Source organism: Mustela nigripes, chromosome 14 (assembly GCF_022355385.1).
Source record: "Mustela nigripes isolate SB6536 chromosome 14, MUSNIG.SB6536, whole genome shotgun sequence".
In the NCBI taxonomy this organism is placed as follows: Eukaryota; Metazoa; Chordata; class Mammalia; order Carnivora; family Mustelidae; genus Mustela; species Mustela nigripes.
In genome coordinates, this window is record NC_081570.1 from 51,046,435 (window position 1) to 51,061,171 (window position 14,737).

Below are 14,737 nucleotides of genomic sequence, written 5' to 3' on the forward strand. Positions count from 1 at the left end.
TAGACATAATTGTTGAGGGTACTTTAACTCCTTCCTAAGAAATATGCCTAGTGTTAGCCTTATTTACACCCAGAATGTAAGATTTATATTGTTTGTGTGTCCTTGGTCTTTGTATTTGAAGAATCCCAGTTGTGACTGTGTGTGATATTTTTCTTGTAGGAATATTCTCATTGGAAAGGGGAAAAATATTTCCCAGTAATGTTAACATTTTTATATTTCTACTGTGGGACATAACCATATTACAACTGAAGTTCTGGTTAATTATAAACATCTTGCATTTTAGGATGTAAATTTAATGGGGACAGGAACTGGATCTCATGGCTCATTTTATCTCCCATAGAGCCTTACGGAAGTAGCCACTCAAGTACTTGATGAATGAATAAATGTGATATTTTGTGTTTAAATGAAGTATAATTACTAGTCTCAATAATATGGATGCACCTTTTTGTAGCAGAAGTAACTAATGGAATGGGACTTGAAAAAGATCCTGTCCATATTTACTTGTTAAACAAACCTCAAAATCACTATGTCATACTGAATTGATGTTGCTAGTTCTATCATCTGAGCTTGCTGTTTATATCTCATTTTTTATATCTCATTTCTTATCCCTTTATCAGTACCCTGATTGAGGCCTCATTTCCACTCATTTGAATTGAGAATATTTAATGTGGAGAAGAGATGGTGCAGCGGGAGTGGGGAAGATATTGGAAGGTCTTTATTTTTTTACTTTTTCTTCCTTTTTTTAAAGATTTCATTAATTCATTTGAGAGAGAGAGAGCGCGCTCGAGAGAGAGAGCACAAGTGGGAGGGAAGGGGCAGAGGGAGAGGGAGAAGCAGACACGCCCTACTGAGCAGGGAGACCAATGCAGGAGTCAGTCTCAGGACCCTGGGATCATGACCCCAGCCGAAGGTAGATGCTTAACCAACTGAGCCACTCAGGCGCCCCTGGAGGTCTTTAAATACCTGATGGGTTATCGAATGCAAGGCAGATTAGTTTCAGAAGGCCCCACCAGGAACAGTTGGTGGACATTTTAAGGACACAGATTTTTGGTTCCATGTCTTTTAAGCAACTGAAGTTGTTTAAAATTAGGTGGAATAATGTAGTGATGTGGATACTCTAGAACAGTGATGTTAGTGAAGAAAAATAGTTTAAAATTGTATCAGGCTTTTAAACTTACACAGCTGTATTTTTAGCTCAGTACAGAGCTCATTAAGTACTGAACTTTCTGTTTTGGAGGCATTCACTCAGAGGCTTGGTCAGTGCACTTGGCTAGGACATTGGAAAGGAGATCTTGCTCTTATACGGGTAGTTGAACCCAATTAATAATTAGTGAGTGAATTTGAACCAGATAGCAGATTAGATTCCTGGGGATGGGAGTGATATATTTTTTAATCTTTTAAATTTACACATTTTCTTTCACTGCTTTCTTTCACTGTTCATAGGAGAGTTTAGGGATAGATTGGAGTGTATTATATGGGAAAATGGTTAAAACCTGTTATTAATACTACTACTTACTGACTAACTAGATACTTTGTAAATTCCCTTTCAATCCTGAGATTCTGACATCCTTCAGTTCTTGTAGAGGTTAGGTTAATTTTGTTAATGATTAAATAATTTGACCCTGTATGTTTCTTCTTATGCAGACTGCATGTTTCACCACTTGCAAAGTTGCTTTGGAAGCTCCAAACATTCATAGTTATGTTGGACCAGTCAGAGGTTATCTGACATAATTAAAATTTATTTCTCAAGCTAGAGTAAATATTATATGCTTCTTAGAGATAAGATCAGGGAAATCAAGGAATGCTTAAAACAACCCAGATATCATTAATACCTCTCACTATAATTTTAAGTAAGTGATTGAAGTCACTTATTTATATCCCATATAGATGGTTATGATGACAACTTTATAATCTGTGAATGTGTAGTACTCCATGCGGCACAAATGGAGGTTTTTTGTTTGTTTGTTTTTAAGATTTTATTTCTCTTGACATAGAGGGAGCACAAGCAGGAGGAGTGGGAGAGGGAGAAGCAGGCTCCCCGCTGAGCAGGGAACTCCATGAGGGGCTCGATCCCAGACTCTGGTATCATGACCTGAGCTGAAGGCAGGTGCTTAACTGACTGACCCACCCAAGCACCCCTCTAATGGAGATTTTGATTGTAGGACCTTGATACAAGTCACATGTGAAGGTAAATGAATGCTCAGTACTTAGTTTCTTTTTTTATTTAAGAGAATAAAGCACAAGTAGTACATATTGAGTTATCATTGTAAAGAAGCTCTGTATTGATTTAGTGTTTTTAACTGGAGGGTATATTCCTGAGGAGTTTTAAGAATGTTTAGAAGCTGTATTCTTGAGGCAAAACTATCTCATTAGTCCCTTATTAATCTTTTTGCTATAAGCTCTTTTATCCCTCTTTTAAAAGTCAGTTTCTGAATATGCGAGCCCTGCCCTTATTATGTTGCTGTTCCTTTGCTCAACTTTTTAACTCTTACTGCCATGTACTTTGCCTAACCCATAGCTCTGAAAGAGGACAATTCAAATAAATATTACCAGCATTCTCCCTTTCTTTATATTTGTGACTTTTTAAAAGAGATAAACATGCTGGGTTTACAAACAACATTTTTAGACAGCACGTTCAGTGTATGAAGATGGAAGACTGGCAAATGTAGGAAAAGAGGGAAAAAGAAATGGATACAGTAATTGATGTTTCTGCAGACAAAGAACTGAGATGGAGAGAAATAAGAGAGCAGAGATGACCGACCAACATATTGAGAGACATTCAAGGTCAGACAAGGGATTAATATTTGTTACTAAAAATGCAAGCAGGTAGAAAAGGTTACAGTAGATGAAAACTTAGAATGGACCTCACACTTCATTTTATTTGATGGTATAGCTAAAAGCACATAAAAATTTTTAAATCAATACCTATATTTCATCTTGCTGCAGAATACCATTTGGGGAAGATGCCCAAGCATACGCAAATCCTGTAAAGTCTGTGTTTTTGTCGGTTGTACTATGTGACTGAGATATATTCTGTAGAGTCAGTCCCTAAAGTTCTGTTAGGAGCTTTTTCTTGGCTTTAAATTCTCAGTGGATAAAATATTCTTTTACCTATTGCCATAAGGGAGAGGCTGATTACCTTCATCTGCCCTTCAAGGACATTGATTTGAGTACCCTTAACATTTATCAGTTTATAATTTATTGACTGTCTTAATGCATGGTTATGGTTAGAAAAGTGACTCTCTAAAAATGACATCTGGGTCTCAATCAACGATTTTCATATCAAATGTAGCTCTGCTTTCCAAAAGAACTCTGCTCAATGTTCACTCTGCTTTTCACATCATTAAAATAGTAAAATTTAGGAATAAACCTCATCTGGTAGCTTTATGTTTACTATGATAAAATACAATAGAGATTTCTCCTCTTTATTGCTATTTTTTAATTAAAATGGATTTGTCAGAAGGCAAGCAGTGAACAGAAATATGGGAATGGTGGATGGTTAAGATTTATTGTAGTATCATTAACAAAGAAAGTCTACTTGAAAAAGTTACTAATTTCTCTAAGGTTTAGGAAATAACCATAAATCCCTTCTTAAAAAAAAGAAAAAGAAAAAACCATACCCCCCCCCCCCCTTTACCCATAAATCCCTTCTTAAAAGTGTTTGGAGGGGCACCTGGGTGGCTCAGTCAGTTAAGCATTTGCCTTCAGCTCAGGTCATGATCCTGGGGTCCTGAGTTAGAGTCCAGCATCGGATTCCCTGCTCAGTAGGGAGTCTGCTTCTCCCTCTGCCTGCCTCTCTCTCTCTGTCAAATGAATAAATACACTCTTAAAAAACTGTTTGGAAGTTGTGAAGAATGTTATTTTGATGGTTTTCTAGCTTAAGGTTCTGACATTACATAAACTAAACAAGAATTCTGGCATATCAGTTTGATCACTGGAGCAGTGAAACCAGGTATTTCAGGTAACAAAAGAGATAAATATACTAAGTAATGGGTAAATCAGCACTTCATTTTATACCTGATAGAATGAATTTTAATTCATTTTTAATTTTTTAAAAATCAAGAAAACTTTTGGAAAGGGAATTTCTGGGTGAGGGTGGTTTAGACTTTTTAATGGTATTACTATTAAAGTGCATTGTGGTTTTGTTTGTGTTTTTTGCTAATTTGTAGTTAAACTAAAAGTACTGTTTGTCTTGCCTTTCCTTGGCCTATTTCACACAAGTATAAAAAATATTTTAATAGACTGAATGGACTCAATTATTAATTTATTCCTTTTCCTCTTTCCAAGTCTTACTACTATTTCAAGGAGGAAAAAAAAAAAAAAAAGAATTAACTAGGGATATCCTCCCAGTCATTTTATTCAGCCAGAGCTACCCTAGGGAATTGCATTGAGGAAGTTACGTTTTCTATATGACTAAAGAGCTGAATCTGATGTCGTTAAGAACCGGAAGAATAAAATTGTTTATCTTAAAAAGGAAAAAGCACTGGCTCAGCATTTTATTTTTCTTAGAAGCTGCTTAGGATTTTGTAATAGAATGTGTTCTCTGTAGGTTTCTTAGTCAAGCAGTTTTCGGCACATTTGTAATTTCCTGTATTATTTTTAATCTGAGCAATTTATTTTTGAATATTATTTTAATGTAAACATTAAATGTAAACAATTTAAATAAATAGAAGTACAAAAATAAATAAAAGATGACATTTCATCTCTTAGTTCCACTTTTTTTTTTTTTTTTTTTTAAAGATTTTATTTATTTATTTATTTGACAGACAGAGATCACAAGTAGGCAGAGAGGCAGGCAGAGAGAGAGAGAGAGAGAGAAGCAGGCTCCCCACTGAGCAGAGATCCCGATGTGGGGCTCGATCCCAGGACCCCGAGATCATGACCTGAGCCAAAGGCAGCGGCTTAACCCACGGAGCCACCCAGGCGCCCCTCTTAGTTCCACTTTTAACATGGACTTCAAGACATTGTTTTTGCATATTTGTGTGTGTGTGTGTGTGTGTGCAGTTCTCTATACATATATAGTATATACACATGTAGATATGTAAATTGTATTCATGCTATTCTCTCTTCCTTTTCCTCACCTTCTATAAAGTTAGTAAACTTTTATTTTTTATTATTTAATTAACTTCTTTATAAAAATATTTTATTTATTCATTTGAGACAGCAAGTTAGAGAGAGCATGAGCAGGGGGAGAGGCAGGGAGAGAGGGAAAAGCTGACTCCCCTTTGGGCCCAGGACCCAGAGATCATGACCTGAGCCAAAGGCAGATGCTTAACCATCTGAGCCACCCAGGTGCCCCTAAACATTACTTTTTTAGAGCAGTTTTGGATACATAGCAAGATGGAGCAGACAGAGTTCCTATATCCCTCCTGTCCCACAAAATGGAGAACTTTGCCCACTATCAGCATCCTGTACCAGAGTGGTACATTTGTTACCACTGAACCTACATTGACACATCATTATCACTCCAGGTCTGTGGTTTATATTAGGGTTGACTTTTGGTGTAAATTAATGTATGATGACATGTATCTACAACTGTAGTACTACAGAGTATAGTTTTATTGCCTAAAAATCCTCTGTGTTCTTCCTGCTCATTCTTTGCCCCTACTGCCCCATCCCTCAAAAACACTGATCTTTTTGCTATTTCCATAGTTTTGCCTTTTCCACAATATCATTCTGTTGGAATCATACAGTTTGATTAAGATTGGCTTCTTTCACTTTGTAATACACACTTAGTTTTCCTTAATACCTTTTTATGGCTTGATAGCTCCCTTCCTGTAAGTGCTTGAGTTCGTCTGTTGTCTGGATATATTATAGTTTATTTATTCATTCACCTACTGAAGGACATCTTAGTTGCTTCCAAAGTTTTGGTAATTATGAATAAAACTGCTATAAACATCTGTGTGCAGGTTTTTGTGTGGATTGTTTTTATTTCATTTGCGTAAATACCAAGGACCACAATTGCTGAATCATATGCTTAAGAGTATGTTTAGTTTTGTGAGAAGCTGCTGTACTGTCTTCCAAAGTAGCTGTAACATCTTGCATTCCTATCAGCAATGAATGAGAGTACTTATTGCTTGACATCTTTGCTGGCATTTGGTATTATCAGTGTTCTCGATTTTGCCCATTTTAATAGGTATGTAGTGCTATCTCATTGTTTTAATTTGATTTCCTTGATAGCATATGTGGAACATATTTTCATATGCTTATTTGCCCATCTTTATATCTTTTTTGGTGAGCGGAATCTGTTAAGGTCTTTGGTCCGTTTTAAAATTAGGTGGTTCATTTTCTTATTGTTGAGTTTTAAATGTTCTTTGTGTATTTTGAATAGCAGTCCTTTGGCAGATATGTCTTTTGCAAATAGACAAGGACAAGTCTGTGGCTTGTCCTTCCATTTTCTTGACATTGTCTCTTACAGAGAAGTTTTTAATTTTAATGAAGTCCAGTTTACCAGTTGTTTCTTTCAGGAATTGTGCTTTTGGTGCTATATCTAAAAAGTTACTGCCATGCTACAGGTCATTTAGGTTTTCTTCAATGTTATCTTCTAGGACTTTTATAGTTTTGTGTTCTACATTTAGTTCTATGATTTTGAGTTAATTTCTGTGAAGGGTGTACGATCTATTCTATCTCCTTTTTCTTTATGTGTATATCCAGTTGTTCCATTTATTGAACAGGCTGTCTTTGCTCTGTTGTATTGCCTTTGTTCCTTTGTCAAAGACCAGTTGACTATATTTATGTGTATCTATTACTGGCCTCTCTATTCTGTTCTGTCAATCTCTTTGTCTGCTCTTTTGCCAGTATCAATAATGTCTTTGTCTGATTTTGGTATTAGGGTAATGCTGACCTCATGGAATGAGTTAGGAAGTATTTTCTCTGCTTTTATCTTTTGGGAGACATTGTAGAGAATTGGTATAATTTCTTCCTTAAATGTTTCGTAGAATTAAGCAGTGAAACCATCTGAACCCAATGCTTTCTTTTTGGAAGTTTATTAATTATTGATTTGATTTCTTTAATAGATATAGGTCTATTTAAATTGTCTATTTCTTATGTGAGTTTTTGGCAAACGGTCTTTAGAGGAATTGCTTCCTTTCATCTAAATTACCAAATTTGCTCACATAGAATTATTCATAATACTCCCATATTGTCCTTTTAATGTCCATGGGATCTGTGGTGATGGCTCCTGTTTTATTTCTGATGTTAGTCATTTGTACATTCTCTTTTTCTTTGCCTGGCTAGAGACATATAGATTTCATTGATCTTTTCAAAGAACCAGCTTTGGTTTTGTTGATTTTCTCTACTGATTTCTTTCTTCCTGCCTTAATTTTTGTTACTTCCCCCCCTCCCTTTTTTTCTGGCTTACTTTATATTTAATTTGTTCTTTTTCATGTTCCCTAAGGTGGAAGCTTAAATTATCGATTTTAGATCTTTCTACTTTTCGAATATATGTATTCAATGCTATTAATTTCCCTGTAAATTTTAAGAGAATTTTCTGCATCTCACAAATTTTAAATTATATTCATTTTCATTTTCATTCAGTTAAAAACTTTTCTGAATTTCTCTTGAGATTTCTTATTTGGCCCTGTGTTATTTGAAGTATTTTATTTAATTTCCAAGTATTTGGAAAATTTCCAGCTAACTTTCTGTTACTGATTTCTTGTTTAATTCCATTTCAGTGGGAATAATATTATATGATTTCTATTCATAACATAAATGACAAATTAAAAAAATTTTGTCAAGAGGTGTTTTATGGCCCAGAATCTTGTCCATCTTGGTGAATATTCCATGTGAACTTGAGAATAATGTGTAATCTGTTTCTGTTGAGTGAAGTAGTTTGTCAGTTGTGTCTAGTTAATTGATGGTGCTATTCAATTCAACACTGTCTTTACTGATTTTCTGCATGCTGGCCCTGTATTTCTTTCTGTTAGAGGGGTATTAAAGTCTCCAACCTTAATAGAGGAATTATCTATTTCTTCTCATAGTTTTAGCAAGTATGTTGATGCTCCCCAGGTATCTTTTTATGGTAATAAATATAGATCTATGTCATAATATGTGCATACCATAGTTTTGTCATCAGCAGATACTTGTGTCTATTAGCACACCCATGTGCTAGGTGTAAGGATACAGTAGTAAACAAGACATATTCTCTGTACTCATGGACTTTATTATTTGAGAAATTATTATGTAAAATACTTGTTTCTTCAGGCTCACCAATTTCATCTCTTACGATGATGAAAAAATATGAAATTCCTTTAATGTGCATTATTTAGATTTAGTAAGTTTGAAAATATTTTCCCATTTTTATTTGTCTTTTTCTTTTAGAGTGCCCAGATTTTTTTTTTTTTCTATTTGGTTGTTTTTTCCCTAATTGATTTATAGGAGCTCTTCATATATTAGAGACTTTCAATTCAGTTTTGGGGGAGTCAAAAGTTACACATGGATTTTCACTAAACAGGGGGTCAGCATCCTAAACCCTGCATGTGTATTATTCAAGGGTCAACTGTGTATAAATTATTAAACTAGCAACAGCTTAACTAGTTTGACATTATGATAATAATTTTATTATTCTCACCTACCCTATGTACAATGGCAATAAAGTATTCTTATAGCATAGTCAACGATATGTTACAAAACATTTTTAATGTTTCATGTTTGGGGGTATCGTTATTTGGAGTAAATAGTCAATAAAGCAGGAATTTTCAGGAAAAATAATAAAGGTATAACCTAACAATTTATTCTACTCCAAGTTCCTTGAGGTTTGAAAAATTTTCTAATTTCAGAATCTGTCACAGCATCTTACCTTGGCTAGCTATTTATTATTTGTTTAGGAGCCATTGTCTAAGGTACAAACTTTTCCCATACAAAATATCTTTGTCTTTATGTTCCTCCCACCCACTTTAACAGATCATTTTTACATTCTTTTTAAGGACTGTCCAGGGTATTCCTGGTAACCAGTGCTGCAAGCTTTTTGAACCAAAGTCTTCCCCATGACCTACTTTCTTTCTGACTTAGAAAGAAAATACATGTGTGTATATTCTCTTATTTTAAATATTTTGAATTTAGAAGACTTGTGGTTGGTGGCCCCCCCCCCAAAGAAGATGTATTTATTTATTTGAGAGAGAGAGAGCAAGCAAGGGGAGAGAGAGGGAAAGGGAGTGAGAGAAAGAGAATGTCAAGCAGACTCTCCTCTGAGCGCAGAGCCCCATGTGGGACTCAATCCTATGACCTTGAGATTATGACCTGAGCTGAAACCGAGAGTCAGATGCTCAACCAATTGAGCCACCCTAGCGCCCTGGTTGGTGGCTTTTTAACAATAAAAATTTTAAATTCTAGGGGTACCTGGGTGGCTCAGTGGGTTAAAGCCTCTGCCTTCTGCTCAGATCATGGTCTCAGGTTCTGGGATTGAGCCCCGCTTCGGGCTCTCTGCTCAGCGGGGAGCCTGCTTCCTCCTCTCTTTCTGTCTGCCTCTCTGACTATTTGTAATCTCTATCAAATAAATAAATAAAATCTTTAAAAAAATTTTAAATTCTAAAAATTACATCTGTTCTTTGTATAAGATTTGGAAAAGGTGGGCAATAGTGGTGTAAAAATAACCTCACACAATTTTACATCCAGAGAAACTTGTCATTTTTTTTATTTCTTTCTAACTCTTTCCCTGCTACTTCTACAGCTAGAATTATGATGCATAATGTTTTAGATTCTCTAGTGTTTCCCCATTATCACAAACTTTTGGAGACTTTATTTATTTATTTACTTATTTATTTTTGATGAATTATTTTTTAAAAAGATTTTATTAATTTGAGAGAGAGAAAGAGCAAGTGCAAGCAAGAGGAAGGGAGAGAAGCAAGAGGGAGAGAAGGAAGCAGACTCCCCTTTGAGCAGGGAGCTTGATGCAGGGCTCGATCCAGGGACTCAGAGATCATGACCTGAGCCAAAGGGAGATGCTTAACTGACTGAGCCACCCAGGTGCTCTGGTGACATTTTTTAAAAAAACATTTATTTATTGGGCCATCTGGGTGGCTCAGTCCCACATTGGGCTCCTCACTCAGCAGGGAGCCTGTTCTCCCTCTGCCCATCACTCCCCCAACTTGTGCTTTCTCTCTCTGACAATTAAATCTTTAAAATAACCCATTTATTTATTAGAGCAAGAGGGAGTGAGAGCACACAGCAGGAGAAGAAGCAGAGTGAGGAGGGGAGAGAGAGAATCTCAAGCAGACTCTCTGCTGACCATGGAGCCCAATGCAGGGCTCGATCTAATGATTCCAAGATCAAGACCTGAGCTGAAATCAAGAGTCAGACACTTAACCAACTGAGCCACCCAGACACCCTCTGGAGACATTTTTAATGGATATGTAATCAGTCGTGTGGACGCACATTTTATAAACCTTTCTCCTTACTTTTCCAAATTTTGTTAAATTATGCAATTTTCTGAAGGAAGATTTTTCTTTTTCTTTTTTTAAAAAAATGTTTAATTTATTTATTTGCCAGAGAGAGAATGGGAGAGCACAAGTGGAGAGAGCTGAAGGCAGACGCTTAATTGACTGAGCCACTCAGGCACCCCTGGAAGAAATTTTCTTTCCTTTTCTAGGTGTCAGTGAAAAAATTTCCGATTGATAGACTTTTACACCTTGTTAGAGCACTACTAGTGATCTACCTTATTAATTTATCTATTCACTGATTCATTTAATAAACATTTTAAGAACTAATTCATGCCAGGCAGAACTAAAGAACATGCAAAAAGTTGACCACTTAGTGTGTAAGAGGTAAGAAGTAATGATAATACAGTATGATGAATGCCATGATAGAGGAGGACATAGAATCCTATGGGAGCTAATAGCAGGACATCTGTTTTAATTTGAGGTATGGAGGTGGCTAGAAATCTTTTAAGTCTGACCAGAGGAGGTGAAACTTAAGCTGGGTCTTAGGGACTCATGATTATAAGGTAGTCAAAATTGAGGGTGAGCAGGGAGGGCTTTTAGGTGGAGGGAATAGCACATGCAAAGACATGGAAGCATTTCCAGTTTAGGAAGCTTTAATATTCATATTAAAAATGGATTCAGTAGCCTAGTATTATATAATTTTTCCCTGGAAGTGAACTTTGTTTGTAATGAAAACCTTAGTTCTGTGGAAAAAATTAATAAGTCAGGTTTATGTACACTTCTTTTAATTACCAAGTGTAATACCATTTTGTGATTAAATTTGCTTCAAATTAAAAAAAAATGGCTTCAGTGAATGGTACATATGAGGAAGTGGCAAGAGTGGAAGCTACATAAAAGGGCAGATGTAATTTCTTAAAGGGCCTTGGATATTCTCAAGGCTGAGGTGTAAACATAAGGCAAAGTCATTGAGGAACATGTTTGTAGCTCTGATTCTCATTTATACATCAGAATTTCTCAAATTAATAGTTTTCACTCAGACCTCATCTTTAAGCTCCAGATCTATAAATTCAACTGCCTCGTTGGCCTCTCTAGAATATATCAAGAAGGTAAGCTCCATGAGAGTAAGTATTCCACTGCTTTTGTCCTAAGCTCTATCTGCATTGCCTTGAAGAGTGCCTGGCAATAATTTCTTGAATAATTAAATAAATGGATGATTCTATAATATATCTCTCAGATATATCTCAAACTACATATAAATTAAATTCATGATCTTCTGCCTCTAACCTGACCCTCTTCTGACGCTTCCTATTTCAATGGTTGGCACCTTTTATTTAGTTTCATAAGCCAGGAATATGGGTGTATCTCTGACAAAACTGCCTTTCTTGCCTTCCATATTCATTTAATCACCAGGACATTGAATTTTTGACACATTTCCTTATATGTCTAATTCTCTCCCTCTCTGTTGCTCCCTTTGAAGCTATTATCATCTCTCTTCTAGTCCTGTATAGTACTAGTAAGCTCTAATGTACTTTTGTCCTTTTCAATCTATTCTTTGTGCTACTCTGGGAGCCAAACCCACTGAATCAGATACTAATATTCCTGTTTGAAACCAATTGTTCCTAGGATAAAAAAAAATTCTTAGCATTGTGTACAAGAATATGTGTGCTTTGGCCCGTGTCACAACTCAAGCCCCCTTTTTGGATTTATTGTGCTCTAAAATTTATTGACTTTAAAATTTTTCCAACAGACCATGCTTTCTCCTGCCTCAACTCTTCTGTATAATTAGTAGCTTTTAGTACATACTATAAAATGGAATGTCTATTGTTAGAGAATTAAATGTATCTATACTTTTCAGTAGATATTTATAACCCTAAAAGGGCAATGTTCTATGCAGCATTCTTTTTTTTTTTCTGTGCAGCATTCTTTTCTTGAAAAGTAAACTTTCTGAATTATTGCAAATAAGCACAAGCATTTTAAGGTATAATTTGTTCCTCTTTCAGATTATATCGCACATCTCAACTTTCCCACAAGTCAGTTATAAAACAAATATCCGTGAGCTACATTTATTCTTATTTTAAAGTAAAAAAAATCTTCTGTTGTAGATTTAAACCATTCTATTTTTTTTTAAAGATTTATTTGTTTATGAGAGAGATGGGGTGTGTGAGCTGGGTTGGGGGGAAGGAAAGGAGGGACAGAAGGAGAGGGAAAGAGATCATCTTTCAGCAGACTGCTAAGCTCAAAGCCCCATGTGGGGCTTGATTTCAGGATCTGGAGATCATGGCCTCAGCTGAAATCAAGAGTCCCATGCCTATGGAGAGGATGTGGAGAAAGGGGAACCCTCCTACACTGTTGGTGAGAATGTAAGCCGGTGCAGCCACTCTGGAAAACAACATGGAGGTTCCTCAAAAAGTTGAAAATAGAGCTACCCTATGACCCAGCAATCGCACTACTGGGTATTTACCCTAAAGATACAAATGTAGTGATCCGAAGGGGCATGTGCATGCGAATGTTTATAGCAGCGATGTCCACTATAGCCAAACTGTGAAAAAACCAAGATGTCCATCAACACATGAATGGATAAAGAAAATGTGGTATATACACAAAATGGAATACTATGCAGCCATCAAAAGAAATGAAATCTCGCCATTTGCAACAGCGTGGATGGAACTAGAGGGTATTATGCTGAGCGAAATAAGTCAATCAGAGAAAGACATTTGATCTGATTAGAGGAATTTGAGAGGCATGGTGGGGATTGGGGGGGTAGGAAAGGAATAAATGAAACAAGATGGGATTGGGAGGGAGACAAACCATAAGAGACACTTAATCTCACAAAACAAACTGAGGGTTGCTGGGGGGTGGGGGAACTAGGGATAGGGTGGTTGAGTTATGGACATTAGGGAGGGTGTGTGGTATGGTGAATTTTGTGAAGTGTGTAAACCTGGCGATTCACAGACCTGTACCCCTGGGGCTAATAATAAATTATATATTAATAAAAATAATTAAAAAAAAGCCCCATGCCTAACTTACTGCGCTACCCATGTGCCCTTAAGCCATTCTGTTTTTAGTAGCGTTTAAAAGATGCTGCAGTATTGGGGCTCCTAGGTGGCTCAGTGGGTTAAAGCCTCTGCCTTTGGCTCAGGTCGTGAATTCGGGGTCCTGGGATCGAGCCCCACATCGGGCTCTCTGCTCAGCGGGGAGCCTGCTTCCTCCTCTCTCTGCCTCCCTCTCTGCCTACTTGTGATCTCTGTCAAATGAATTTTTTAAAAAATGCAGTATTGACTGCATTTAGGGAGGAAATGCCTTAAAAAACAAAACTTTAGGTTTTATATGAAAGTAGTGACAATCAGTTTTAAGTGGAGTCCTCCTTTCTGAAGATAGTTGTCATTTATTTTTTTAAACAATTATTTATTTTTATGAGAAAGAAAAAGAAAGAGCACAAGTAGGGGGAGTGGCAGAGGGAGAGGGAGAAGCTGACTCTCCTCTGGGCAGGGGCCCCATATAGAATTTGATCCCAGGACTGTAGAACTACAACCTGGGCGGAAGGCAGATGCTCAACCAACTGAGCCACCCAGGTGCCTGACAGTTGTTATTTCTTGAGAGACTTAAAACCAACTTCCGTCATTACAAATAAAACAAATCTTGAATAGTCTCACAAGCACCAAAGCAGAGTTATTTCACTAAACTAACATATTGTTCTTAATTTTGAGTACTTGGAAGAGGTTATTGTTTGGTTTTGTATGGTAATTTTTATTGTGTATTTGGTATTTGATGTTTTTTGTAATTAAAGTGCTTATAGAATATTATATATATATATATTTTTAAAGATTTTATTTATTTATTTGACAGACAGAGATCACAAGTAGGCAGAGAGGCAGGCAGAGAGAGAGGAGGAAGCAGGCTCCCCACTGAGCAGAGAGCCTGATGCTGGGCTCCATCCCAGGACCCTGAGATCACGACCGGAGCTGAAGGCAGAGGCTTTAACCCACTGAGCCACCCAGGCGCCCCTGTTTATAGAATATATTATATCCTGTTATGTAAAATAAGAAATTGGTTTGCTCATTTGCAGTTCAAATTGTATTCAAATTGTATTAATCATATATAAAACTTAAGCAGTAATATACCATATAATATATACTCATGACTTATTTTTCTTTAATTTTTTTCTTTTAGCACTAAAGATAACTTTACAGAAGAATGCAATCAAGTGATGGCTTTTTCTTTAGAATTTGAATATGGAGGCCACAGGAACAGATGAAGTTGACAAGCTAAAAACTAAATTTATATCTGCTTGGAACAACATGAAATATAGTAAGTATCATTCGAAAATTGTATAAATCTAAAGAAATATTTGAGGACGTGTA

The 14,737-nt window shown here is 36.3% G+C and overlaps 1 protein-coding gene across 4 annotated transcripts in view; it reads left to right on the forward strand.

Moving 5' to 3' along the window:
- The window catches only part of ATG4C (autophagy related 4C cysteine peptidase), a 75,409-nt gene that overhangs the window by 9,441 nt on the left and 51,231 nt on the right, over nucleotides 1-14,737 (forward strand). For all 4 annotated transcript variants that reach the window (XM_059374970.1, XM_059374968.1, XM_059374967.1 and 1 more), the window contains exon 2: nucleotides 14,547-14,684. In XM_059374970.1, the coding sequence (XP_059230953.1) occupies nucleotides 14,609-14,684 (76 nt within the window). In that variant the 5' untranslated portion in view covers nucleotides 14,547-14,608. The remainder of the gene's footprint in view (nucleotides 1-14,546; nucleotides 14,685-14,737) is intronic.